A 26390-nucleotide genomic window follows, 5' to 3' on the forward strand; every position below is an offset into this window, starting at 1 on the left:
GCAAGTCACCGTGGACGGAAACAAAAACAAAGGCAGGACAGTTTAACCACTAAAAAGTTTAAGACACAAAACCAATTAAAAGCGAGTGGTGTTTTGAAATCTACCAGAGTAGATACAGGATGTCTCGTTCGAGAAAGCGCATAGGCCCCACATGGAGTTACAGATTACATTGCTCGACTCCATCAAGTCCACGCAACGCCGCCGGCCTGCGACCAGGAAGTCAGGCAGGCCGGGCGGGACAACCGGAAACAGGAAGTAGGAGGGCGGGAGCCTACCCCGCCTCCCACGGAAGAGCCAGAAGAGCCGCGATTGTTTGCAGCACCGGAGCAGGCAGGAGCCTACCCTGCGCCGAAGAAGGGAGGAAGAGTCCTGCTGCCAGGTGAGTGGGGCTTCGCTTTGTGGCTGGCCTGCGGGGGCATGTGCGCGCGGCGGGCTCTGTATGTGTGTGAGCGTGTGTGTGTGTGTGTGTATGTATGTGTCTTGGAGTCTGTGTGTATGCGTGTGTGACTGTGGGGGAGGAGGGGGTTGCCTGTCTGGGTGCCTGTGTGTCTGTGTAAGTGTGAGTGCGTGTGTGTGCGCGTGTGTGAGTGCGTGTGTGTGAGTGCGTGTGCATGCATGCGCTGGGAGTATGGGAGGGCGGCGCAGGACGGAACGTGCGCGTTCGCGCACACGAATCCAGCAACAAAAGCTCGTGCACCCTCTTGTCCTCCTTCCCCCCAGACTGATCGCTATTGGTCTCCAGCTGGACAAATGCATCCTTGCGGATGCATTGCCAGCGAGACCCAAAAAGGACCACCTAGGGTAGTTTCAGTTACCTAGGCCTACAAACGCGAGACAGGCACCAAAGACGCTAAATTGAGTGAAACACACCATTCTGTCATGTCCAAAGCCACATCTGTACTGCTTATGGGTCATCCAGAAATGTCATTCTTTTAACTCAGCTCAGAACCAGAGCCCAGTGGGTGTGACCCTGCTAGGCTGGATTAATTACCTTCCTCCCCAAGCTGTAGCATTAGAGGCCTAGCCCTTCACTGCAAGCATTCCCAAGAGCGAAGGTCTTCTCTCCAATAGGGAAAGATTTCAGGCTGCCACGTAGCATCGGCAGCGGTTACCTGGTGCCAGCCAGGCTCCTGGCCTGGGCTATGAAGTCAGCCAGAAAGGGGACTTTTCAAAGACCATGTGGCACGAGACCCTGGGATGACAATCCTGAAGAATCCCAGAGGCCTGTGCAGGAAGGCGGGGTCAGAGGTGATGTGCGCAGCAGTATAGGGCAGAAGTGCATTCCTACCATCCCCCTCAAATTTCTTATGGTCTTGCACAGGAAGAGGAGTTCTCTGGGGTGAGGTCTTGAGGAAGTCTTGTGCTGCAGACTGACGCCATGGGCAGTAGGAATGAGGGACCCCCCCTCCCCCCCTGACTGCCCCAAGACTCTGGACTGGAGGGAGTCCAGGGCCAGTGAGAGGGAGTCTGGGCAAGGAGAAGAGGCCCAGAAGGAGAACCAGGTGAAAATCTGGCACAAGGAACCGGTGAAGAGAGCTCCTTGCTGAGTGCGCTCTCTGAGGCCAGCGAAAAGTGTTCCAGGTGGCTAGGGCTGGCGACCAGGAGTGAAGAGGCCCAGATGGTAGACGACAGTTGCTGTGACAGATTAAGCAAGTGGAGCTCCGCATCGGTCTTCAATGTGCCCCCGGGGCGGGTGGGGCTGGCTGCCCCAGAAAGAGATACTATCGGAGAACACCATCCCGCCCCTTGTGAAGGCACATATGGGGGCCAGGTTCCCAGCCCTGGGCCCCCGCAAAGTCAGGGAGCGCCATAGCGAGCCCTATGAAAGGCCCCCCATGGGCTCAGACAAAAAACTAAGCCGGGGAGTGTTAAAGCAACGTCAAGAAGTATTCCCAACAGCTTTTGTATATTTGTAAATTGATGCAAAGTATAGAGTCGTGTGTGTAATAAAAGTACTTTTTTTATAAAGAAAAGTTCAGACTGGACAATCAGTTATGAAGGGTTATTACTGCATACCTGTAAATGGCAATTACTAGACCACACCACCACCCTTGCGTAAGCCTTAGACTGCTCTGCAACGCTACCTCCTGAGAGTTATTTGCTACAATGGGGTGCTTGGTTCTAAATAAAAGACTCACAACTAATGCCTCGTTTTCCAACAGTGCAATTCTGCCAGTTAATGCATACTATTTCCTCTTGCTGAAAGGAAATCAAACCTACATATTTTAGCAAATGCTTTGCCAAGAACTTCACAACCCCTTCAAACAACCCTCCCCGGAGACATGTCCTTTTGACAGTCATTCTCCAGGAAGTGGTCCAACCGATTCTCCAGAAAGGCACAAATTGTACATCCACACCAGCAGGGAAAGGGTGCTTAATGAAACACAAAAAGGGTTCAAGGGCACCTAGTTTCACACACATCTACAAAACTTACCGCTGATACATTCGTTTTGTGCTAAGTGGGGAGATCTACAAACATTTTGGGGTCACCAGGTGTTTAGGAAATTCCGAATAGAGGTGGCTGCCCACATGAAAAGCAGGGGCACTCATGTCTTCCCTTACCTTGATGATTGGCTGCTCAAGAGACGGTAGGAAGCAATGCCTCACCCACACATCAGTACTTCTCACTGTTCCAAAGCTTTGGATTGGCCATACAATGCTGCCTAGTACAATCTAAACTACAACAGATCAACCCTTCCTGTGGTCCCTCTTGAAACCAAATTATGCAGATTACCTACACCAGCCAATTGAGTGTTGAAATTCCAGCAGCTGCTGTGTTTTTCAGCCCTTCGTCACCTATGCCAGAATACTGATGATCCCTCCAAGGATGACTGCATGACGCATCTCCATTGTTCCCCACATAAGGTACCGTATGCGCGCTCTATACGAATGCCTTCTTGAGGGTCGCTGGGATGATCTAAAACGAGGCCTGCATTCCCTCTCTCTACCCTGATTTAAAAAAAATTGTTGCGCAGTAGACCTTTCGCTGATCTGCTTGTGACCATCACCATTCTTGTTAAGGCAACACGAGTCCACCAAAGAAATATTTTATAGAGGTATTGCAATTAGACTAGTTTGTATTTATCAGAATATAACATGGATAAAACATTCAATACTGCCATTTACCAGCCAACAGGGACTCTCTCAAGGCGTGTGTGTGTGTGTGTATATATATATATATATATATATATATATATCTATCTATCTATCTATCTTGCGGTGGGGGGGTCATAAACTGATGTAAAAACAAAAAATTTTATGGCGTGAAACCATTTGGTTCAACGGAAGCCAGTCTTTATGGGGGGGGGGGGGGGGGGGGGGGGGGCGCAGGGTTCTTAGTCTCAACGTACCTTCTTTTTGGGGACTGAGATCGTGAATGTGACCTGGAGTAACTTTGATCTCGGCTTCTACTGCGACTCCTACTGCCCCTCTCCTTTGGAACACTAAAAGTAGAACAGATTCAACAATGGTCAAATGTTCAGCAGGTGAAGTTCGAACTTTAGAATTGACAATGAATGTGTATGAAACGTACCCATTTACAGGGCTGCTTGATCTGGTACGCTTGGCACCATCAAATTTCTTCCTGGCATTTTTCAAAGCTTGAACAGACAGGGGTGAATTCTTGTTTGCTTTCCCATCTTTTGGAGAGTCTATAGCGTAAAATAAAAGAAAAAGTTCGATGAAGATATGAACCAAGGTAAGGGGAGAAAAACGCTTCTTAGTTAAATGTCACTGCTTTTAAACATTCACAGTAGATTAATGCGCTTCTCTTGAGGCTACTCAAAGACGTGGGGCTATTTGGTTACAAATGCAACAATTTCGGGTTAGAGAGTGAAATTGAGAACACTAGGTAAAGTAAACACTTTGTAAAGATATCCACCTGTTGTGCTTTGCTGCCATCAAGAAATTATGCAACCGGATCTCCTGCCAATATAGACGCCTCGTGGATGGGTTATTGAAATGTGGAAAGGATAAAGTTATTTTGCTAGTTTATATTACTCGACATCACCTCCTGTCTGCTGGGGACCTTATAAAGCAAGCTAATTAGAAGACTTAAGGGCAGAACTCTGAAAGGCACTCTCACCTATTGGGGTTAGAGGAAGACAATAGTTCAAGGCGCATTCACTCAATTGCCCCAAGTTAACAATGAGGTCAATGTGCTACCAAGCAAAGGCAGATTTATTTCCATACAAGAATATTCCTACCATTTATAAGCTTCCCAAAATTCCAGCCTGAGAACAGGGAATGAATCAAACACTTGAATGCTAACCAGATCCACTACTAAAGAACAGCTTGCTTTCACCTTATAATCACAACCTGAAGTTGGTATTACTGCCCATTTTGTAGCCTGCCTAAGGAGACATGCGAGCATGTCCACGGGCGATTTATCAAAATGTAGACGGTTTGTCTAAATCTAGTTAAAATATAAAAGATTTACTTGAACCTATAAAAACCTGTGCTATTAAGCTCAAGCTAGAGTAAAAGTAAAACTAATTTATTCAGCATCTAAATAAAGTACAAGATACTAGGAAAACCATAGTATGAAGCTTCTCAAATTACACTAAGGTGACAGTGCTCACTAAATCCACTACAAGGCGTCAAGTCAAACATGGAATCTAGTGGTATTTTGCTAGCAAACAAGTATAAGGTATCCTTTCTAAATCAATGCCTGGGTTTTATCTCTTACTATATTGTAAAGCTTCCGATTAACTTTCATACCAGTAGAAACCATCAAGTAGGCCAGGAATCGTCATTGTTTAATTTAAAATTTGGCAAAGTGACTTAGATTTATTTTTAAATGGCAATTATATTACTATAGTTCCTTAAACACACAAATGCAGTTAAAGTTGGCCCATTAGACTGTTCATTAGAGGCAGTAACCTCCAACTGACAGACTTGCCACGGCGGCATCCACACATTGCGCTCATGACATTAGTGGCAATCCCACAAACGCAAAACAGGGACATGGTTTGTCTTCACGCCCTACAAGAATAAAGGCAGGACTTAAAAACGGCTCCCAAATAAATAGAAGTTACAGAACACAAGTCACAGAACCATAGGTTATAATTAACGAGGAAGCATTGCAAAAGCTCACCGTTTTTTGAGGCGGGTGAAAATTGCGATGAATTTTCATTACATGGAGTTCCATCAGGGAGCAGCCCCTTTGCCTTGGCTTTCGCTTCTTCTAGTGCAAGCTTCCTCTTCTCAACTTTACTCTCCAGGTATGCCAAATTAGCCTTTAGTGTTATCAGACAAAAAAAAAAAAAAAAGGGGGGGATTATTGCATCCACTGCAAGGGCACAGTCACTTTGAAAAATGGCATCTTTCAAATGCACCCTCTCATTCCTGCTCCAAAAACCAGTCGAGAAAAGACTGGTTACTTCTATTACCAGAACCCTTAATCATGGGACAAGTAACCTCTGGTCTTGCACACAAGGAATTAGGCCAAATATGATCAAATAAGTATGTATTAACGTTATGTATACTATATAGGAGAGGCATTGTGTTATGGGACGCTACATAAAAATCCAGTAAAATGCATGATCTTAACATTAGGATACAGCAAGAAATTTAGTGAAGTAGGAGCACGTGATCACAAACAAATCTGAAAGGAAGCAGGTCCTATCCACCAACCACCTTACTTTGAATGTGGAGGTACACAATCAAACAATTGGATCGGATCAAACCATAGTATACAAACCTTTTTTCTTGTGTACAGCCTTAAAATGTGACAACAAATATCTTGAATATCGCCCTCTGTTGCTCCGAACAGTAGAAACCAGTGGGGGCGATTCGGAAGAGGGATCTGTAAATACAGATAAAAAAACTGAGTTGATAAAAATAGGAACTTTAGGGATCATTAAATAATTTAATAACAGCCAATTCACTGACCTCCAAAGTTCTAGCAGCAAGATAAATACAGGCACAGGCAATGGTTTCTGGCGAGAACCTCACAAAGACGTCTGTTCGCAGACTGTCGTTCATGTAATTCCTGAAAAAGAGAATAGAAAAATTGCAGCGCCCCACAGGAACCCATATGTATTTAAATATTTAAAATGATTGTTGGGAACGTTAAAAAAAAAAAAACGGAACAGCACATCACATTCTAATGGAATTTTTTTTTGTAGTGACTGAACAGTTATGAAGGAGAACCTAGTTCTAAAAACCCACGCCAAATTATTCCCCACAAGTACTGACTGGTCTGCTCTTGGGTTTCTCTTTATGAAAAAGGTTCGCAACTAAGAGTCTATCTAGCTTCATGGTTTCTTATGGAGGAGAAACTACATGAACAAACGTCAATGCACTTGCAATCCTCTTGAAGAAAGCCAAATTCAATGTGGCGTCGAGTTCAATTTCTTCAGTAGTCCGACACTTGCAGTCAAACGCTCCAGCTTTGACTCGGGGAACAAACACGAGTAATCTAGCAAGTCCATGTATTAATGTCCAAAACTTCACGAATTTTTCCTGTAAAGCCATTTTAGTACTAGAACACATGAAACGCTGTACAAGTTCGTCAGACAATGCTTTCAAACAAAGGTAGATACGACTCCTCAAGCGCAAGTAGATTAAACGTGGCCAAGAAAAAAGTTCACACTTGTAGGTCGGAGTCAACGCCTTAAGCTTGCCGCAGATTTAGCGCCAGGAGCTTTTCTGTAGTCATTCCTTAAAATCGGTTACTCCATTTGGCTTCCAATGAAGCACCAGCAGGGAGTGAAAAATGCAAATCATGGCTCAATGTAAACTGTACAAGACAATTTTCACTACAAATTCGAAGCAACTTTCAAAAACAGGAAGAAACTTACCGACTTGGCACCTCTGTCCGTTTCACATTTATGGAAGCATTTTATACAATTATGCAAACAGGTAAGTCAAACCCCCCCCCCCCCAAACAAACAAGTTACCTTGGATTTTAGGCGAAGCAGCCATTTTGTAATCTATTAATCCTTTGAGGTTCTGCCATCAGTGCCTTTTCAGGTCAACTGTATACTGCCCTGTGCTGAGTACAAACAAAACTTAAACAGAAGGCTTACACATGAGAAGTGGAGTCCATAGACCACACTCTGGTTCAGTTTAGCATTCAACAACAAATCCTAAACAAAACCATTGTTCTCTACTATACTCATTGTCCAGGTTCCTTTAGGTAAATTTGGACTGCTGCTGCTCCAGATAAAGACGGGTCAGAGACTGGCTAATTACAATATACACTATTTGAATTTAATAGTCACATTACTTGACACCTGCATTCAAGCGTTTGTGAGAACTCTACTAGGTAGCAACAGGGCAGGCATCCATGCAATGGCAACTATAAGGATTTTTAGGTTGCAAAATCGATGCTCATAGGACTAATATCTCAAAGGCTTACATGGAACATGAATGCAAGATGCATTTGACATTTTCCATCACCAATTATGTAAATAAAAGCTTATATACAGCACAATGCGGGATTTATTACATTTAGGTCACAGTAAAATTCAACAAATTTCAGAAGCCTCAAAGGTGGCAACCACATTCCGGACAATTTACTTTAAATGTAGCAGGAGGATAATCTACTGCTTCCATGTTGCTTACTGGGTCACTGCAGAACTAGGAAAATGTAGTGGCAGTTGGTGTGGTGTGCTGAGGCAGAAGTGCAGTCTACATTGAGATGGTCTGGTGAGATTGTATGACAAATATTTCCCTACTCACCTTTGCTTCTTCACATCCCTTAGCTATATCGACTTGCCATGTATGGGGCATTAATATCAGAAATTAGTACTGTTACTCTGAATAACACCACATTCATTTTCACTGCCATACCACAGGCTAAAGTACGTAGAGCCAGCTCCTTTACCGCAGAGTTCCTCCTCTCTGAGCTACACAAAAGTTACATAAAGAACCATAGTAGGAATTGAAATTTGTATTTAAGAAATGCAGAACACTGACTTGACAAGACTATTAAGGGAGTAAATCTATATACACACACTTCCAAACCAATATTACTATTGGTTTTGAAAGTGTGTGTATATATATATTAGGTTTACTCCCTTTAGTCAAACGATCATACTAACTTTTGGCTCACATGGCCCAGTTCAGTCAGGTATGCCTCTTGAGGTACCGTCAAACAGAGTTTTAGAAAGGTTATACAAATCTACAATATCAGGCTCACGCCACTGTTGATGATCACCTCAAGCTGATCATTTTTGTGACTGCGAGTCTCCTGGCAACAGCAGCCCCGTACTGCACAGCCGATGTAGAGACAGAGGCCACTCATGAGCATGACCAAACTGGTCACCGCATTAGCCTAAGCAAGATTTTCAAAAAGCAAAAGAGTGCCAAGACCATCAGATTACTGAACGTGGATCATTTCCAAAACTGCCAAACTGAATAAGTGCACTAAGAATGCACAAATGAAAGCATGCAAGGTGCCATAACAGTTTATTGAAAGACTTCTAGAAACGTCAGGTAAAAATATTAAGACTCGTTACACTACTTCGAAGAACGTGCAACCTCCCTTTGCCTGCAACCTACTAATCAGATTGGCATTAGACGACAAAAGGCTTAGGGCAAACACCAGGCTATTCATCCCACCTTTTCCATTCAACCTCACTAGCATTCAAGCAAATCTCCAGGAAAAGTGTATTACAAAAATATTAGAACATTGGAATGTTGGTAGTTCCATTAAAAACAATGGAGTGCTCCGGGTTTATAAAGGCTGGTATAAGCCCGGAGCTCCAACATTCCAATGTTTCTTTGTTCACAGCTCTGGCTGTGAACAAAGGTTTCAGGGAGCCTGAGAGGATTTCAATCCCCTCGCGCTTCCTGAAGGCTTTGTTTAATTTGTTAGAACATTCTGCCCTCTAGTGGCAGAATTTTCTAATAGCCATATAGCCCTTCGTAGCAGGGCTATACCCGCAATTAAAGTGCCTCGCCAACGGCTCGGGCCTTTAACGCTGCAGCAGGCCTTTAATAGCCGGTACAGCCTGCGGGCTATAATCTTGTAGTCCATAAGCCAAAGCGGAGTTGAGTTGATTACTCCATTATGAATGCCTTCTTTATTGATGGTTTCTGAAGAAAAAAAACCTGCCTTATCAAAAAAGATTTTAATGGAAGAAACTGCATGCTACATTTATTGGTTTAAAACTGCATTACATTGACAGTATTGTTTGCACCCTTTATCTTTACTCTCTCGTTGGATTTAGAATGAAAAAATCCAGAAATAAAAATGAAAGATTTGGTAATTTCTGCGTAACTAGGTGGTAATACCCAGGGCCTGGATGCCATGCATTACAATAGTAAAAGTGGCTACATATAAGCCAAACAGATGTTTCAAAAACTAATGAATGGATTTAAACAAAATCACAAAAAGCACAATCGGTGGATCAAGATCAAGCTTCCAGCCAAATTTGGTGCAATTCCTTTAAGCAGTTTGCAGTACCACGGTTTAAAGAAGTCTACAGAAAATGCTTTAATTAACATTGGAACCTTGGAAGCTCTGTTGAAAACAATGGAGTAGATCCGGGCTCATAATGGCTGGTATAAGCCCAGGCTTATAATGGCTGGTATAAGCCCAGAGCTCCAAAATTCCAATGCTTCAGGGGATTTCAATCCTATCGGGCTCCCTGAAACTGTTTAATTTGTTAGAACATTCTGCCCTTTAGTGGCAGAATGTTTTAATAGCCTTGTAGCCCTTCGTAGCAGGGCTATACCGGCTAATAAAGTCCAGCTGCCGTATTAAAAGTCCATAGCCTTCGGCTCGGGTCTTAACGCTGCAGCGGGCTTTTAATAGCTGGCATAGCCTGTTACAGCAGGCTATAAGATATACCCTCACTTATCTCGACTAACACCAATTTCGGACTGAGAGTTAATCCGTTAAACTAGTGCAATGGGTTAACAAACCAGATTGGTGCTGCAAAGCTAACATAAAGGCATGGGGCTTACGGAGTACCAAGAAGCCAGAGCACCGATTGTATCTTTGGCAAGAGCGCACTGCTTTCTTTCCCCCAATTCCTTCATCCAGATCTGATCTTGCACAGGAGCCTAAATATGATTGGTCATACATAAGATTTTGAGACTACTTGGTGCGCTATAACAAAACTTGATCTGTAGGGGACACAAGTTTGAAGCACTTCTTAGCTTTGTTGAGGGTAGTAAGAAAAAAGTTACTTACCCTTTAAGTCATTTGTCCGCAGCATGCAGCGCTATAGATTCACATGATCTGCATTGTCCAGCCATCGTGTTGGGCATGGGGGTGTGCAAGTGGTTTTTCTTTGATTAACTATTCCGACTCACGATCTATACAGTGACTCCTTACTTAGCAGGTAATGCAAATGGGCACCGACTCATGTTAATTTGTTTTTCCACACAGTGGGTAAGAGTAGCATGCATGGCGTGTTAAGACAGTGTGTTGCAAATGTTTATTGTGAAAGAAGGTTAAAAAGTCAAAAGATGAATGGCGTGTTAAGACAGTGTGTTGCAAATGTTTATTGTGAAAGAAGGTTAAAAAGTCAAAAGATGACATTTGATCAGAGCAAGATGCTTTCAGGGCGGGGAGGCGCATGTGAATCACCAGTACAACATACTAACAGACGCTTACAGGGTAACATTCTGTTTGTAGCATGTGTTGCTTTAGCTACACATAATCTGCATAGCCTGTAAAGCTGAACCTTTCAACAAGCAGTGGCTAGCGTATTAAGGTCTAAAATAAGCGCCCTAAACCATACAGGCCAACTACAGCATTTTGTCCAGCAAGGATGTTCACACAGTAGTTAGGCTAACATATTTTTGCTGCCTTCTGATGTGTAACGAACGCCCTGGGAGTAACAGGGAGGGCTCTTTTGGCCTGGTGATAGCATGTTTAAATGCACTAAACTATCACCCATCAATACCAGCATTTTATATAGGTTGACCATTGTGAGGCTTTGTGAAGGTTGCAAAGATCTGGAGATAGGATGTAGGCTTAGGGCTGGAGCGGTTGACTCCGAACCTGCAGAACCGGGTACGAATCTCGGCAGGGACGGTCAACATCCTGTGATTCTGGGCAAATCACTTAGTCCACAAAAATGAAAGTGTCTAACGAAACTGGGGCACATGTAAAGTGCTCAGATACCCAATGTCTTCTGGTTGGGTACACGCTATATAAAAAGATAGGGCTTAGTGCCATCAATGTAATACACAAGCACATTTAAGATTCAGAACGAGGAAGGACTGGGAGGCCAACTGCCTGGTTAAAGAGGAAAGGGGAACCACTTTGAAAAGGAACTTTGGGTTGGTTCGGATTACTCCCCATAGCTAACAAACCTGAATAAATAGTTCCTGTAACGAGTGATTGCAATTCACTAATGCGTCAGAGAAGTTACTGCAATAAGGAAAGCCACTTTCCAGGAAAGGACAAGGGGGTGGTTTGAAGTGCGCCCCAGGAGCCTGGTGAGGGGACTGTTGAGATTCCACACTGAGGCAGGGTGACCATTTGGATGGATATGGGGCGAGAGAGGACCCTTTTAAGACACCATGTAGGCCTTAACCACTGGTATGCAGAAGAGGGAAGAAAGTCCCCCTATTTTGCTTGTAGGCTGCTGTAGAAGCAAGTGAAGCTGTATGGAAGTTCAGGCTAAGACTGGAGGAGATAGAGTAAATATTATACAATATCCTGGACAGCTGGTTTTAGGAGGTCCAGGTGTTTAGGAATACAGTAGTGGACGAATCTCTTCCACTTAGCTGCGTGGTATGCCTTATACGTAGTTGGTCTGTGACACTACTCAAGGCAAGAAATCTATGCATTCTTTTTGAAGACCTAGGTAACCAAACTCTAGGACAGTTTAGCGCCCAGATTAATTTGCTTTGGTCTGGCTGAGGGGGAGGCGGAGAAACAACCTAATATCCTGGACGAGTTTATCCTCAAAGCGTTACCCAGGAAATGTGGTAATCAGAATAAAAAACGTGGCCATTTGCTTTTTCAGGAGAGGAATAAATCTATTTGCAGGGTGCCCTAGCAATGTAAGTAGCAGAACTTGTGGATACAGCTCTCACGTGTGTACTTGCTGGTGCGTTCCGCTGAACAAGTCTACAAAGTATACACCACCTCTGGAAGGTATTTATCTTGAGGTGAAGGTAGGGAAGTGCTCAACGACATAGTCCGAGCTAACAAGGGGGCAGAGAACAAGTGCTGCTCTACTTTTGTGGGTTGTTGGTAGTCAAGTTGCCCAATCTGACTATTATCATATTGCCCCAAATGAGAGCATGGCTTTGAGGGAAAGATCAATTGCTAGGAGCTCTAAGTAGATGTGGGGGCTTACACAATAATGCATTCAGATTGAGATGTGCTTCCCAGCCAGCTCGAGAGGGCTTACTGGAAATGGTGACCTCCGGGATGGGGTCTTGAACCGGCCTGCCCTGCAACAGGTTGCTGCTGTTTCCAGTTTTCCTACTGCAGAGATGGACACTGGCCTTTACCAAGACTAGATCCATCATAATACACTAATTCTGACAACTGAGCAGAGGCGTACTGTTGGAACGGATAGCCAGGTTTAGTGCCTCTGATGAAGCAGGAGGCCATCATGCAGAGAAGGCACCTAAAAGTCATGACTGAAGAAACTTGGCAAGACAAAAAATGTGCTGGCTTCTCAAAAGCTGAAACTTTGCGGACTGGGATCAGCAGTTTGTCTGCGTGTGTACCGTGTACTGATACAGAACGCCACTTACCAGAAAGAATTGGTGGGTGAGATAGATGGATGGGACTGTGAAAATGGGTGTCCTTAATGTTTAACCCCATGATGAAGTCACCTTGCTACATCAGAGATTACATTCTGTAAGGTTACTACGTTGAAGTGCTCAGAGAGGATGTACCTGTTGAAGTCCAGAATAAAACTGGCAGAGCAGTCTTTCTTGGGAATGAAGTAGAGAGTTAACCCATTTGCCCTGGTGTTGGGGGGACTGGTTCTACAGCCCCTTTTGAAGGAGCACTTGGACCTCTTCCTCAAAGTAGAGATGTTATCTACTGAGGCTGTGTATGCAGGATGGGAGGCAGAGTGGGAGAAGTTCTGGGCAGTAGCTGTGACAAACCACTAAGACTGACCCGCTTGCTAACTTGAGTAAACAGTGCAGTCAGACAAGTATTGTATGATCATGGGGTATGGGGGGGGGGGGGAGGTAGGAGTCAATGTTTGGAGGTCCTTGCCGGGACCCCCATTGCCCCTGTGGGCATCCCTAGTGCAGCCCTGTGGTGTATACTCCTGGTAGGTCTACTGCTGTGAAAGGAAGAAGTAAGCTCGGAGAAGCAGGTTTTGAACCAGCCATGTACGGATACTTCTGAAAGGTGTTCAAGAGGTCCGACACAGGGAGATAACATGCAGGCAAAAAAGGTGTTCCCCGTCGACTGATGCTGCTGGACCTCAGGTTTAAAACTTGTACAGAACCATGTGTGGCGCTAAATCAAGACACTATTGTTGACACTCCAAGCAGCAGTATTAAACGAACAATTAGAAACTGGTTTACCCTTTTCCAACAGCATTAGCCCCCCACCCCCCTTTTCCCTAAACTAGTCGGGAATGTGTTTAATGAGGGTCCTACATTTCATTTCAGAGTGCTGTGTTGTACCTGGAGAGCGAGCAGATTGAGTTTGCAATTCTCCAGTGAGCTGCAGTTTTCTTCGTCTTGCTTTATCTAGCAGAGGAAAAACGCAATTGGGAACCTGGGGAGACCAGACTCCGGCTCTTTTACTGTGGCTGACTTTTACATCTCCTTAAGCATGAGCAGTAATTTAACTCCTCACGCTAATTTGGACATGATTTCAACTAGGACACAGTCGTCCTCATGGTAAGTAGCCGTGTCATTTGGTGGGAAAGATCTAGCTGGGTAATGATGGAAGTCTGAATACCCGGCATATACACAGACGTCCCACAGGTAATCAGTGGGATTAACAGTCATCCGGGTTGGCAGAATAAATAGGCTGCCCTGCCCATAGGAGAAGTGCAGGGAACCCTCTGGCGAGTATGGAAGTGGTGTGGTGGAGTCGCACAATAGGGCTAGTGCGTCGGTCTTTGCATTTAGGAACTGGAAGAATCTCTAAGGCAAGTTCTTCCTCGATAGGCTTTTGCTTTCAATGCAAGGTCTACTGGATAGGGAGGCAGTCCTATGGAAATCTTGCTAGTTCGCAGCTGGGCTGAGACGGTTTTAAAGTTCCTCATGAAGGCGTTGAAGAATTGGCTGCGCTAAGTCAAAGGCCTCAGAGGATATTTTCATCACCAATGGTTTGGGTGTTGGCACACCCCTCGGATCCATCTGATGCTGTCCTATACACCAATGGTTTAGGCAAGGGGGTTTCAGAACCGCAAGTATTTTTGGGTGTTAATAGCGGTTTTTGAAGCACAGGCTGGCTTTGGTGTAGAGAGGCTCTTCAGCCTCTAGTGCACTTTTGGGTGAGACAGGGCATCGACCACGAGATGTTGGCACAGAAGGTTTTTGTTGATGCCAGGAAGCGGTATAGTCCAGGAGGACAGACCATGCCAAAGGGCCTGAGCCCCTTAGGCAGATCTGCAGCGGCTAAAAAACCTTTTAGGAGACTTGGTGGTCTTCACTTAAGGTCCGGAAGGCATGAAGTAGCTTGCTGGTCATAGTGCTCAGAGACTGAGCCAGAGGAGATGGCCTGACTAGGAGATGGTGGATTGAGCATAACACCCGAGAGGACGGATTCTTTCCCTTCCTAAATGTCAGGGAAGGCTGCTACCTGAAAACGTCAGGAGTATTGTGGAATCTAGACTCTGAATCTCGTGGTGCACTCACCGTCTCTCCTGCTCATATCAAAGATTTTTTTTTTTAAACAGGTGGTTAGGCAGGACATGCACACTAATGTGGTGACCGGGAGACAGGTAAGGGTTACACACCGGGCGGATGTTGGCCAGAACAACTTTGCTAGACACAGTTTTGAAAAAGCACCTAGTAAGTCACCCTGTGTACTTTCTCCACTGGAAGGACATCAAACGATATGGGGCACTAAGCACTGCTTGCATAGATGTGGAAGAATCTCCAGAGAATAACGGTTGGAGGAAAGGCAATGAAAGTTAGCGAATTTCAGAGTCAAGGAATACACGGTCAGAAACGGAAGCAATGTGCGAAAATGAGCCCCAGCCAGGCATGTTAGGATCAGATGGCGGGGAATGAAGTAAATATAATTTTAAAAAGTGTATATATTCTAGAGTGTGTCATACCCCTTTAACTAAGGAAGGAGTCACTATACAACTTGTGACTCGACTTCGAAAAGGAAAAAATTGTAACGTTTGTTGCAATCACTAGATGGCAAGAGTATGCACAGCATGTGTATCTACAGCGACATGCTACGAACATAGGTTACGAAAGAAAGTACTTATCCCTTCACATCAAAGCTGGGTCAATTAGGGGGGTATAAATCGCATGGATGTCGAAACGTATCTCAACTTCTTACCAAAGAATAAACCTCGCCCCCAGCAGTAAACAAAATTGCAAACCCCTATGATGACAGACTCAATGACGTAAGGCGTAATATGCGAATGGCAGAGCGCACCTGGAGATCGGATCCTTCAGCACTGCATCTCAAAAAGCTTAAGAACAAGAGAAATGCCTACTTTAGGAAAATAAAGCGCACAAAGTCGGACTTCTTCAGCCGCCAGTTGGACCAAGCGAAGAACAGGCCAAGAAAACTGTTCGAGCTAATCAAGACCCAAACAAAGGCACAACCCACACAATCAAACAGCACAACAAATGGCACCCCACACTGTGAAGCCTTCTCTGCTTTCTTTAAACTAAAGACTGACAACATAAGAAATGACCTCATCATGGATGTAAGCCGATACCCCAACCACACCAGAATGGCAGACACTCAACCTAAAAACAAGGCATCCTGGCAGTACTTCGATACCTATTCGGAAGAAGCAATACACAAACTGCTCTGCACCTTGAAGCCCTCTAATCACCTCACAGACCCTCTACCTGTAATGCTGTAAAAGACTTTACCCCCTTGCTCCTCCCTCTCTGGACCAAGATCATCAACAGCTCTTTGCAGCAAGGCCACATTCCAGACTCCCTTAAGGTGGGGCAAGTCACGCCTATACTCAAGAAACCTACTGCTGATCTGTCTGACCTAAACAACTATCGGCCCATCACCAATATCCCCACCCTGGCCAAACTGCTGGAGAAATGTGTCCAACTCCAACTAACAAAACACATTGATCAATTTGACCTCCTCAACCCTCATCAATCAGGTTTCAGAGCGAAACATAGCACGGAAACAGCTATGACACACATAATTGAGGACGCCCTCCAAATTATGGATCGCAATGAGTCCTGCCTCCTCATCCTTCTTGACCTCTCGTCAGCATTTGACACGGTCAAACATGAGAACTTGCTGGAGCGGCTAAATACTCGAATGGGGCTATCGGGAACTGTTCTCAAGTGGTTTTCGTCCTTCCTTCACAATCGGTCTCAGAGGTTCAAGATCGACAATGTGCTATCTACACCTATGCCTGCAGATCTAGGTGTTCCACAAGGATCCACCCTCTCCCCTACACTGTTCAACCTCGTTATGGAACCGCTCGCCACCTTGCTTCAAGCATCCAATGTTCAATTCCATATGTACGCCGATGACACACAACTCTATCGAAAGTTACAATCCCCGGAAGATATCAAACATCCGAATTCCACGCTTATTAACACCCAATCTTGGCTGGCCAATAATCACCTCAAACTAAATGCTCTGAAAACTGAGTTCCTACTCATCTCACCCCCGGCGAAAACCTCCTCCACCCAAACCTGGCTCAACAACCTAACAGCACTCAATGTCCAACCTACCATTGTGGACTCGGCGAAATCCCTAGGCATCACACTCGACGCCAAGCTCAACATGCAGCAGCACGTCAGCAAAGCCACAAAAGCAGCTAATTTCCAAATTAACACGCTGAGGAAAATTAAACCCTTCCTCCCGGCCAAAGACTTCCAAACTGCTGTACAAGCTTTAGTCATCCCTCGAATTGACTACGGAATTGCGGCCCTCAGCGGTCTCCCGCTATCCACAACAGCACCCTTAAGAGCCTCCCTGAACGCTGCCGCGAGACTCATTACTGGCTCTAGAAAGCATTCGCACATATCCCCAGACTTAAAGTCTCTAAAATGGCTGCCTTTTGAAGCCAGAATACAGCTAAAAATTGCAGTTATGACACACGCGGCCGTGCACCACAAGGCACCCAACTACCTCGCTCAAAAGCTGTCTGTATCAGGAGGTTCGAGAACCAATAGGAGTACAAAAAATCTACTCCTGAAACCTCGTAGATTCCGGAAAGCGAAAACCTACAAGCGCTCCTTCTCAGGAATGGCACCCAGGATCTGGAATGCGCTCCCTCCTGAAACCAGGCTGATCTCCTCCACGGCACTCTTCAAGAAAGAGGTGAAAACCATCCTTCTGGCCAAGATCTCCTGATCGCTATAGATGTTGGTTCAGAGACTCTGCATTGTATCACTGCTCACCCTATCCCTTGGCACTACACTTTACCTGTAGAGTGGCACTACTACGCTACTCTCTTACTACCGACCAAGATATGATACACGTTGGTTTACTGATCCACCTGAACACCTCTGTATTGGGATCAATGACTTGTGCTGTCCTATATTACTTCCTTACCTGATTGTATATGGATTGGTTTTATGTATGTTTTTTATTATCCATGTTATTACCATGTTATTGTTACCATGTTATTGTTGTTTTATCCATGTTATTACCATGTTATTGACTTTTATACTGTTCCCAGTATTCTCTGTTGACTCCTACTGCCCCTACCCTGTCTTTGTGAAGCGCTCTGATATCTGTAAGGATCCTGTTCGCGCTATATAAAACTTTGAATAAATAAATAAATAAAATAAATTCCATAGGTTAGAGGTTTTTGGGGGGTGAGGGGCAGCACAATGCTTGCCCCACAGAAAGCCATTTTCTATGCATAGTAAAAGGGAGATACGGTAGGGCATGTGAAATCTTGGAAAACCATCTATTCATTTTGCACTTTTGAGCATGCGTTTAAGGTTTTAAAACAAAGTTCTACCCCGGACTCAATTTTCCTGTTCATGAGTTACATTAAGACATCACAGTTCCACTTTAACATATGCACTTTAACTACAATGTAGCTACTGACTGGAAGTATAAATGGAAGTGAAGTAGTGGGTAGCATTTTCAAGCTGGAGGTAGCACGCATCTCAGTACCAGAAACTACGTATTCCACCTGAGTAGGATTTATTACGATGGAGTAGAGGTGCATGTATAAACAAGTGGTGTTTATGTAAACAGCATTTAGGTTGCAATAAAAAAACGGATTATACTTTAAAGTACACCACTGAAAAGGTCTACCACAAGCCTGAAAATTGAGTGAAATATTACATTTTTTTAGATAGACTATATGGAACATTTAAAAATTAACATTTCGAAATGTACAATTACATAAAACCGCATTTGCAAGCATTTCACGCTTCAAACAAATATATAGGCTGTTAACAGGCACAGTAAAAATTCTATTAGAAAAACAGAACAATTTTTAAAGGGAATTCAGAAATTACAAGTAAGCTCATTCATTTAAATAATGAGAACATTTACACTTTTACATTAAAAATAAAGCTGAAGTTGATATTCAAAGAACAAACAAAACAAACTTAAAAAATAAGGACAATAATAAAATGATAAAGAGTAAAACCACAAGAAGCAGTTGACCAGTCATGTCCATTATACCACCTGTCTAGAGCCAGCCTCCTTTGTAGAGCCTGCAGTGGATTGACTGAAGACGGCAGCTATCCCCGCACCAAAGCGCTTGGACAGCCGAGGAGATGTCTTAGTCACTTACCATCAGAGGCTACCCTTTGATTAAAAGAGTACAGAAAAAAAATATTAAAAATGGTTCTCCTTCATACTGGAACAGTACCAGAAAGTTCAGTCAGCAACTATATAAATCATTTGTTTGCAATTAAGTTTAATAACAGGCATACTTGGTCAAACAGGTTATTGGTCAGCAAGTATATGTATAACGATTCACTCAGAGACTCCTTGCCCCTCAAAAGTGGGAACCTTGCGCCACCCTGTCCCCTGCAAGCCTCACCTTTAACTTTTGAACACATGGCCAATCAGCAAACTGCATTGCCACGATCAAGGATGGTCGGTAAAACAAATTGCCCAGAAGTGCAAAAGTGATTGCAGGTAAGCAACTGTTCCTAATTAATGCGAGTCTCTCCTCCCATTCCCAACCAGCTAAATTATATAAAGCACAATGGACAGGAATTTCTGACAGCAGAGTGCTCCAATATTTAAACCGGAGCAGTGCGTACAATGTGCACGGGCAACAAATGCATAGGAGTTGGAATTATACTATTGTGCCTGGTGGGCAGGGTAGGAATTTTATTAAGGTGTTTCTTCAACATGAGACAAAGTGTAGTGTCACAGAGCACGGATAAGCCTGAAAGCGAGAAGAGCAAATAGGCACTGTGGTATTCCTTGTTGCCCAACAAAGGAGAGGATTGGTGCTAGTCAAGATTGCCCTGATCTACTGACACAACATTTAAACTATCGTTTACAAAATGAGGAATGCTAAACTTTCCTCAACATTGTAGGACTAAATAAAGTAGTAGACCTTTTCCAGCATCAGATCATGTGGCCCAAGGATGGACTAAAATTAAGACAGATGTGTAAAATGTAGCCTGAGAGTTCTAGGAAGGTTGATGTGATTCAAGGCCTAAAGTGGGACGGACACCTGAAACTGAAAAATGAAGTTATACAAATGGTATAAATATTGGCATGGAGCCATGCAGGCCAATGATGGCACCCAGGGTCTTCTGGAACTTACATGCCACACCACCTGTAGACACTTACGTACCACACCACCTGTAGAAAGTGGCACGAAAAAAGGCTGTTTATTCAAACAATGTAGTTTAAGTAAGAAAAGGGTAGGTGGCACGTGCACAGAAAGGGACACGCGGCATTGTTGAGAATTTGCAGTTTATAGTAGACTGGAACAGAATGTTTAAAAAGGATCCTGTTTTAACTAACATCTTTATGGTCACCGCAGGACATTACATTTAGTGAAAAGTTAAAATCCGAAGTCAGTTTCTGGTAGGTCCTAGACATTTTGAAGACACCTCACACGATACTTGAAAAGGAAGAAAAAAAGTTCTCGTAAGGCAATTTTCCTTCACATGGAACTTCACTGAATAGCTCTCGCAACGCTATTCACTGTTCAGTGAGGAACCCATGCTAACAAATTGCCCAGGACTCCATACATAAAGCACGAGCTCGGTTCGAAGGCTGGACACTTCCCAGCACTTTCATATAAGGGAGAAACCGTTCCCAATGTGTCCAGAAGAAATTTTCAATTTTAGGTCAGATGAGCAAAAATGTCCTTTGGGTCAATGAACTCAGAATAAAACGACATCTGCAGGGGTTGGAAGGGAAAAGTATACTGGTTCTTTACATCAAAATAGAGAAATGTCCGTGACGAATTTAGACTCCAGGTAGCCTCGCACTCATCTTGCCAGACATTTTTTTTTCAATGCCACAAACGTGGCAAATATAAGGACATGAGAGGGAGCTCAAAATTACAAAGGAGCTCTGGGTGCAGAGTTTGCTCGATTTTCCAGAAGCCATCATACCGCTCTTTGAAAACAGCAGTACTATTGCAAAAGAAACACTGCATCGGTCTAGTGGAAAAAAAGGAAGAAATAACGACGTAACAAAAAATGGGCGGTCCTGTCAGGCATCTTATGTGGCAAGACCAGACGGATTCAGCATGGTATTGTTTCAAGCACTTCCAACGACTAAAGGTTTTAAATATTTGTGGCGTAGATTAAATCATGTATGGGAGAAGCTGCATATTAAAATCAACGCATAACTAAGGCACTGTGTTAATGTTCAAGGCAAAAAGGGGTAGAAGTAAGCTAAGGGGCACGGGAGGTCAAAGTTGACATTTATACAAGCCACTTTTTAGGCATGGCATGAAAAGGTGCTTGCGCTGCTCATGGTGAACATAGTAAGAGGGCGTTGGTTCAGCACCCTTTAACTGGCTTTTCCGGAGGAAGCTTCAACCACTGGCTAGAAACACTGTCAGTCTTATACAAGCGGACAGGCATATTATAGTTTTGTCTTTCCACTGGCTGCATCCGACTGCCTCCAGTTACCAAAAGCACAATATACAGAAAACAATCCTTTAAATGTTGCAATGCAGTAAGCTTTCTTCATTGCCATAAGCCGTACTAGAGAAAGCGACAAGATCTGGGCATTAGCAATATTAGTTTTTAGTAGCATCACTTAAACATAGCTCGGGACACAAGAAATTGTAAACCTCTTCCGAATTCACCATTCAAGTGAGAAAATTGTGCATGGTTCGTGGAATGGGACAAGAAAAATCAATTCTTGTTAAGGGAATATTTCAGGTCCCCCGCACGGTAAATCAAAAATAAGATTCATAAATCAACCACCAAGCACGCGCTTTACGAGGCTTGAAAAGCACCATAACCACCATGCAGCCAGTTCAACTAGCGTGGTGCTGGTAGGTAGAGCCCTAGATTTAATACAGCCAAGAGCTCTTGGCTGAGATTCAAGATAAACGCAGAGAACTTAAGTGAAACGGAAATTAATCTTTGGTTGATTATGCGTGCCTATATATTGTAGACAGCGGTCCGTTTTCTCCAGTCTTGTACCTGATAAGGAATCTTGAAATTGATCCTTTCTTGAACTGGAAACCAACAGAGGGACAGCAGAGAAGGTGGATTTTGTTCACCGGGGTTTACATTATCTGAACGTCATCACAACATCAAGCACCTCTGCAAATACATATTGGCTGCCAACTGCAACCAGCATTTAAGCATTCCATCTACCATGTTTATTCGAAGAGAAAAAAACACATCCCGTTCAAACTAATCCCTTTAGACAAAGGCTAGATCACAAAAATCCACCAGACCTTCTGATCAACCTCATCAACAGCCTTCAGTCTAAAAAAAAAAAAAAGCCATCTCAAAATATATAAACCATCAAATTTTTATGGCATTATGTTTTTGCCCATAGTAGTATGCGTGGTCAACCAAGGTAAACACTTCACTCCCGTACACTATCAAGTGATACCACTACCCAGAAACATTGAGGGGGGTTGGAAGGGGGTTAGGTGGCTTGTACACAACCCATTTATTCTTGCCAGGGATAGGTTTTTGCAGAGTATCAGCGCTATCGCCATTTACAGGTCAACCTCTAATCTACCAGGGTCCAGAAAACGGGTGGCTAGGTTCTATGTATTTGGAATTTGAACTTCATCTACCACTTTGACAGAGCTGCAGCACCATTCTCAGCCAACTGAGTGGACTCCATTTAGGCTAATCAGCCTCTCAATGCCTCAGCATAGTGCAGTCAGTGTGTTGTGGCATCAAAGAAACCTCCAGATAATTCTGTGAAAGTGACATTGTGGCTCTAGCCCTCACAAAACAAGTCCCATCAGGACTGCTAGCATTGTGCTAAATGAGCGATGTTAGGTTATATACTGGTTGGCGCAATGTTCCCACTCATAACCAACAGAGAAATGATAGAAAACAACATTGTATTTTTCTAATTTCTTGGACAAGTCATAAAATGCCTCATTCAGCATCCACGGTAGAAACTGTTTGAATGTTACACAATTTCAGATAGAACTACCGTAAACATTCAAATGCAAGTTTACTGAAAATACATGATGAAATACATCAGCTATTAGACAAAATGTACTGCTGTGAAGGACCCATTCCAGCTTTGTGGGTGCAAATGGTGGCACCGAGTTATACCTGTGTAAATGCCTAGCGCTGCCCAATAAAATGTCCCGAACATCTTAGCATTCAGCGTGAGCCGGAACCGGAGAGGCGATGCACTGAGGAGCTGGAATCGATCAAGCAGCCTTGCAAAGGGACGGTATCACTGAAGTACAATTTGTCACAAGCAGCTGATAATACAGTAGGCAACCCCAAATCAGTAAGACCCCTAACTGCTGCTTGACCTCAAAACTGATTTTGGCACACTACCAGCATCTTAAACGATATTACTTGCTGGTCGCTTGCCCGCTGCCCCATTACATCACCCAGCATCTAAAATCATATCAGAAATGTGTTTTACAAGTACAGTTACCCTCTAGCACCAGTGAGAAATACAGCTCTCCCCATAAGGAGAAAAGAAAAACACTAGACCTGCTCTTAAATGCCTTCCCCAGATAACCAAATGATGTTTTGTTTAGCAAGGCACTGTTGTGCGGTACCTCAGTTATGCGTGTCAAAAACTTGCAAGCGTATGCTCATAGGGACTGGTCCTACAGAACTTTTAACACTTCGTATCAGGGGTAATGTGGGAGTGCTGTCAAAGCAAACCCAGAATTGTAATGCAGCGTAGCCCTTTCTCGCCAGATAACATTGACAACTGCCCGTAAAGCGTTTTAGAAACATGAGAACAATCAACTTACCATGATGTCTGAACCAGGTGTTGGTTACGTTCACATTCTAACACCTGGAGGTACATAACGATTATCTGGAAAATATGGGTTAAAAGTTATCACCAAGAAAAACAGCTTACATATTTCGTCCACATTTCAAGGAATAACCACGGTGTAACACAACAAGACTTCTAATTGGGCCAAAAGCAGCCATGACTCATGATCTTTTTAAACGCAAATGCGACGTGATTGTGAAGTGCTCTGAACAAAATAACATTTTAGGGTTTAATTGCAACTATGTATGAACTAAGCAAAGAGAAAAAAACTAGCTCCCAATATAGTTAGCAGCTGCATAGGCAGCGTTAGCCCTTTAAATGTTGCTAGAACGGATGAAAAGTTAACTATCACGCTGACAAAACGTGGTATGTTACAATAACTGAATAAATGAAACTCACCTTGTGAGGATGCTTTACATGGACACAAAACCCCAATTCTTTCAAGATTCTTCTTTCTGCCTTTATGATTTGATTCTTGAGACTGACGTAGTCTGGGTCCAGTATTAAAGGGGAAGGCTTCCTGCAAAATACAGATTAAGCTAAAAATGAAACCCATGAACATCGGTCAATCAGTTCACTAATGACTGCATGCCAACAAGCCCTGCAAGCAGTAAAGATGTGGAAAGTTTCTAAGAACATGAACACAACATAGCAAAGGTAATTTACACAGGCCGTACAAAAACACAATACAAGATTTGGTAACCAGTTCCTCTCATAGGGGGATTTCAATGTATAGTCCTAAACAATGACTAGTCCCGCCCATGTGCGGGGACCCCGGAGCACTTAATCCAAATAGGTTATGTGAAGATGTTCGCCTTTGGTAAGGCCTTGAAAAGTCACATAAGAATGTCATAATGCAGCATAGGAGGTCAGAGTTCTTCATCTTCTAATGGCAAAAGGGACTGTGTGAATATATACTCAGGATATATCTTTTTTGTAATAGCACAGAAGGAGAACCTCTACAAACTATTTTGCTATGAATAGAAGGATATGAATAAGTGTCTGGCCCTGTAGCTCATAGGCTGCTATTATAAGTGTAGAAAAGAAAACTGCCTTTAAGAGCAAAGAGACCACCAAAATCCCAGCATGCTCAGCCAGAGGCAGTTACCTCAGTTCTTTTTTCCGGCTCGTCCCGACAGGACTATTGAACTCTACCCTTTTCTTTTCAATTTAACTCCATACTTCACTGTTTTTCGCTTCACTCAATGCCTTTTGTCCATCTCTGTGGAGCAAAAAGTTTTTCCCTTATGAAAAAGGCTTTATTCCTATTCCAAATGCCATTGCTTTGACAAAAAAGCTAACAGACCCTCATGAAGTTTGTATTCTTGGTTTGCATTCCTCTAGTCTTCCTACCTGCTGTAACATCTGCAAAATTTTCTCCAGACGTACCCTCCATGAGGGAAAAGATTTGCCTGCAGGAAGGAGAAGAAAACAGCAGGTAGCCAGTGGGATCTCTGAGTGAAGGGGAAGAAAATCTCCCAAAAGAGTCTTACCTCAACACCCAGTGGACATGGGAGGTCTGAGAGGAGTATTACGCAGAAAATGCTTGCGGTTCAGGTAGACGTTGAGAGGAGGTACGACGCCGACATGTTCACCGTCATGGACTGGCTTGGCGCAGAGGAAACGTCGACACCGAAAAGGAGTAGAACAACGTTGAGAGCCACTTCACGCTGGCGGCCGAGACAAGTGTAGAGGGTTACGGACTCACTGTCGCAGAGTGGTATCTCAGGTTCACTGCCCCACCTCCTTCCATACCTCCCAAGGCACCCACGTCTCGCCTAAAGCTTACACAAGAATAGAACATCCTGTGCTGCAAATAAGAGGTCAGACCTGTCCCACGAAACTAATGCAGTCAAGGTATCCACTCCAGAGGCTTCATAATGCAATAGAAAGAAAGGTAGACCCGAGTTCAGGTCGAATCTAGACCTCCACATCACAAACAACTGGATCAAAAAAAGGAAACATTCAAAATGTTGGCCTTGCACCAAATTTATCCTCAACTTAAAAAGGGAGACTGGCTCTGTTCGCTAGATCTATACAAAGCCTATTTTCACATTCCGATCTCCAAGTTCCATTGGAAGTTTCTCAGGTTAGTCGTGGGACAGAATCACTACCAATATGCAGTCCTCCTATTTGGCCTGAAGTCAGCGCCCAGGACATTCTCCAAATGCACGGAAGGGGCGGCAGTGCACCTAGGGAAACAAAAAAATCTTTACATATCTTTACCTGGACGACTGGCTCAAAGCATCCACATTAACGGAAGCCCAAAGAGCATTTCCTCGGGACGTGCAATCTGCTTCATCGCTTGGGTCTACAAGTCAATATACTAAAGTCCATGGCATCTCCAGTTCAGACTCTACATTACTTAGGAGCTACTATCAACATTTTACAGGTAAGGTGTTTCCTTCGGAGAACGACTTATTTTTTCTCATAAAATGTAACAACCTTCAGGGGATAACCTGTTGATCAGTACACAGTCTCCTCTCTCCTCGGCTCAATGGCCTCCTGCAGATACTCCCAATGCTCGCCTCCATATACGTCCTCTCCAGGAACGTTTAAAAGACCAGTGGAACCAATTCTCGGGGAAATGGGAGGACACGATTAGACTATCAATTCATGCAGTGGAATCCCTCCAGTGGTGATGCTCCCAGAAAAATCTCCTGTGCGGAATGCCCTTCCATCCACTTCCGCCGAGACAGACCCTGGTCACAGATGCTTCACTGCTTGGCTGGGGAGCCCACATGGATCACTTACCTCCAGAGAACAGAAGTATAATTTTAAGCTTCTAGAACTTCGGGCAGTACACCAAGCTCTCATAGCTCTTCACCAGTCATTAATGACCAACAACCTGCTTGCACGAACGGACAATACAACCACCATGTACAACCTAAACAAGCAGGGTGGAACGAGGTCCAGACTGTCG

At 43.9% G+C, this 26390-nt stretch overlaps 1 protein-coding gene across 4 annotated transcripts in view; it reads right to left on the minus strand.

Annotated features, from left to right (window-relative positions):
• Nucleotides 1-26390, minus strand: part of CCNL2 (cyclin L2) — a 45798-nt gene that overhangs the window by 11100 nt on the left and 8308 nt on the right. For 3 of the 4 annotated variants that reach the window (XM_078642399.1, XM_078642401.1, XM_078642400.1), the window contains 7 exons: nucleotides 23867-23987; nucleotides 23442-23506; nucleotides 5893-5992; nucleotides 5702-5806; nucleotides 5096-5237; nucleotides 3533-3650; nucleotides 3351-3443 (listed from right to left, as the gene is read on the minus strand). In XM_078642399.1, the coding sequence (XP_078498525.1) occupies nucleotides 3351-3443; nucleotides 3533-3650; nucleotides 5096-5237; nucleotides 5702-5806; nucleotides 5893-5992; nucleotides 23442-23506; nucleotides 23867-23987 (744 nt within the window). Of the gene's footprint in view, nucleotides 1-3350; nucleotides 3444-3532; nucleotides 3651-5095; nucleotides 5238-5701; nucleotides 5807-5892; nucleotides 5993-6902; nucleotides 7022-23441; nucleotides 23507-23866; nucleotides 23988-26390 lie in introns of those variants that run through there. The other variant, XM_078642402.1, reaches the window with a different exon arrangement.

This window comes from Lissotriton helveticus, chromosome 5_1 (assembly GCF_964261635.1).
Source record: "Lissotriton helveticus chromosome 5_1, aLisHel1.1, whole genome shotgun sequence".
Classification (NCBI taxonomy): Eukaryota; Metazoa; Chordata; class Amphibia; order Caudata; family Salamandridae; genus Lissotriton; species Lissotriton helveticus.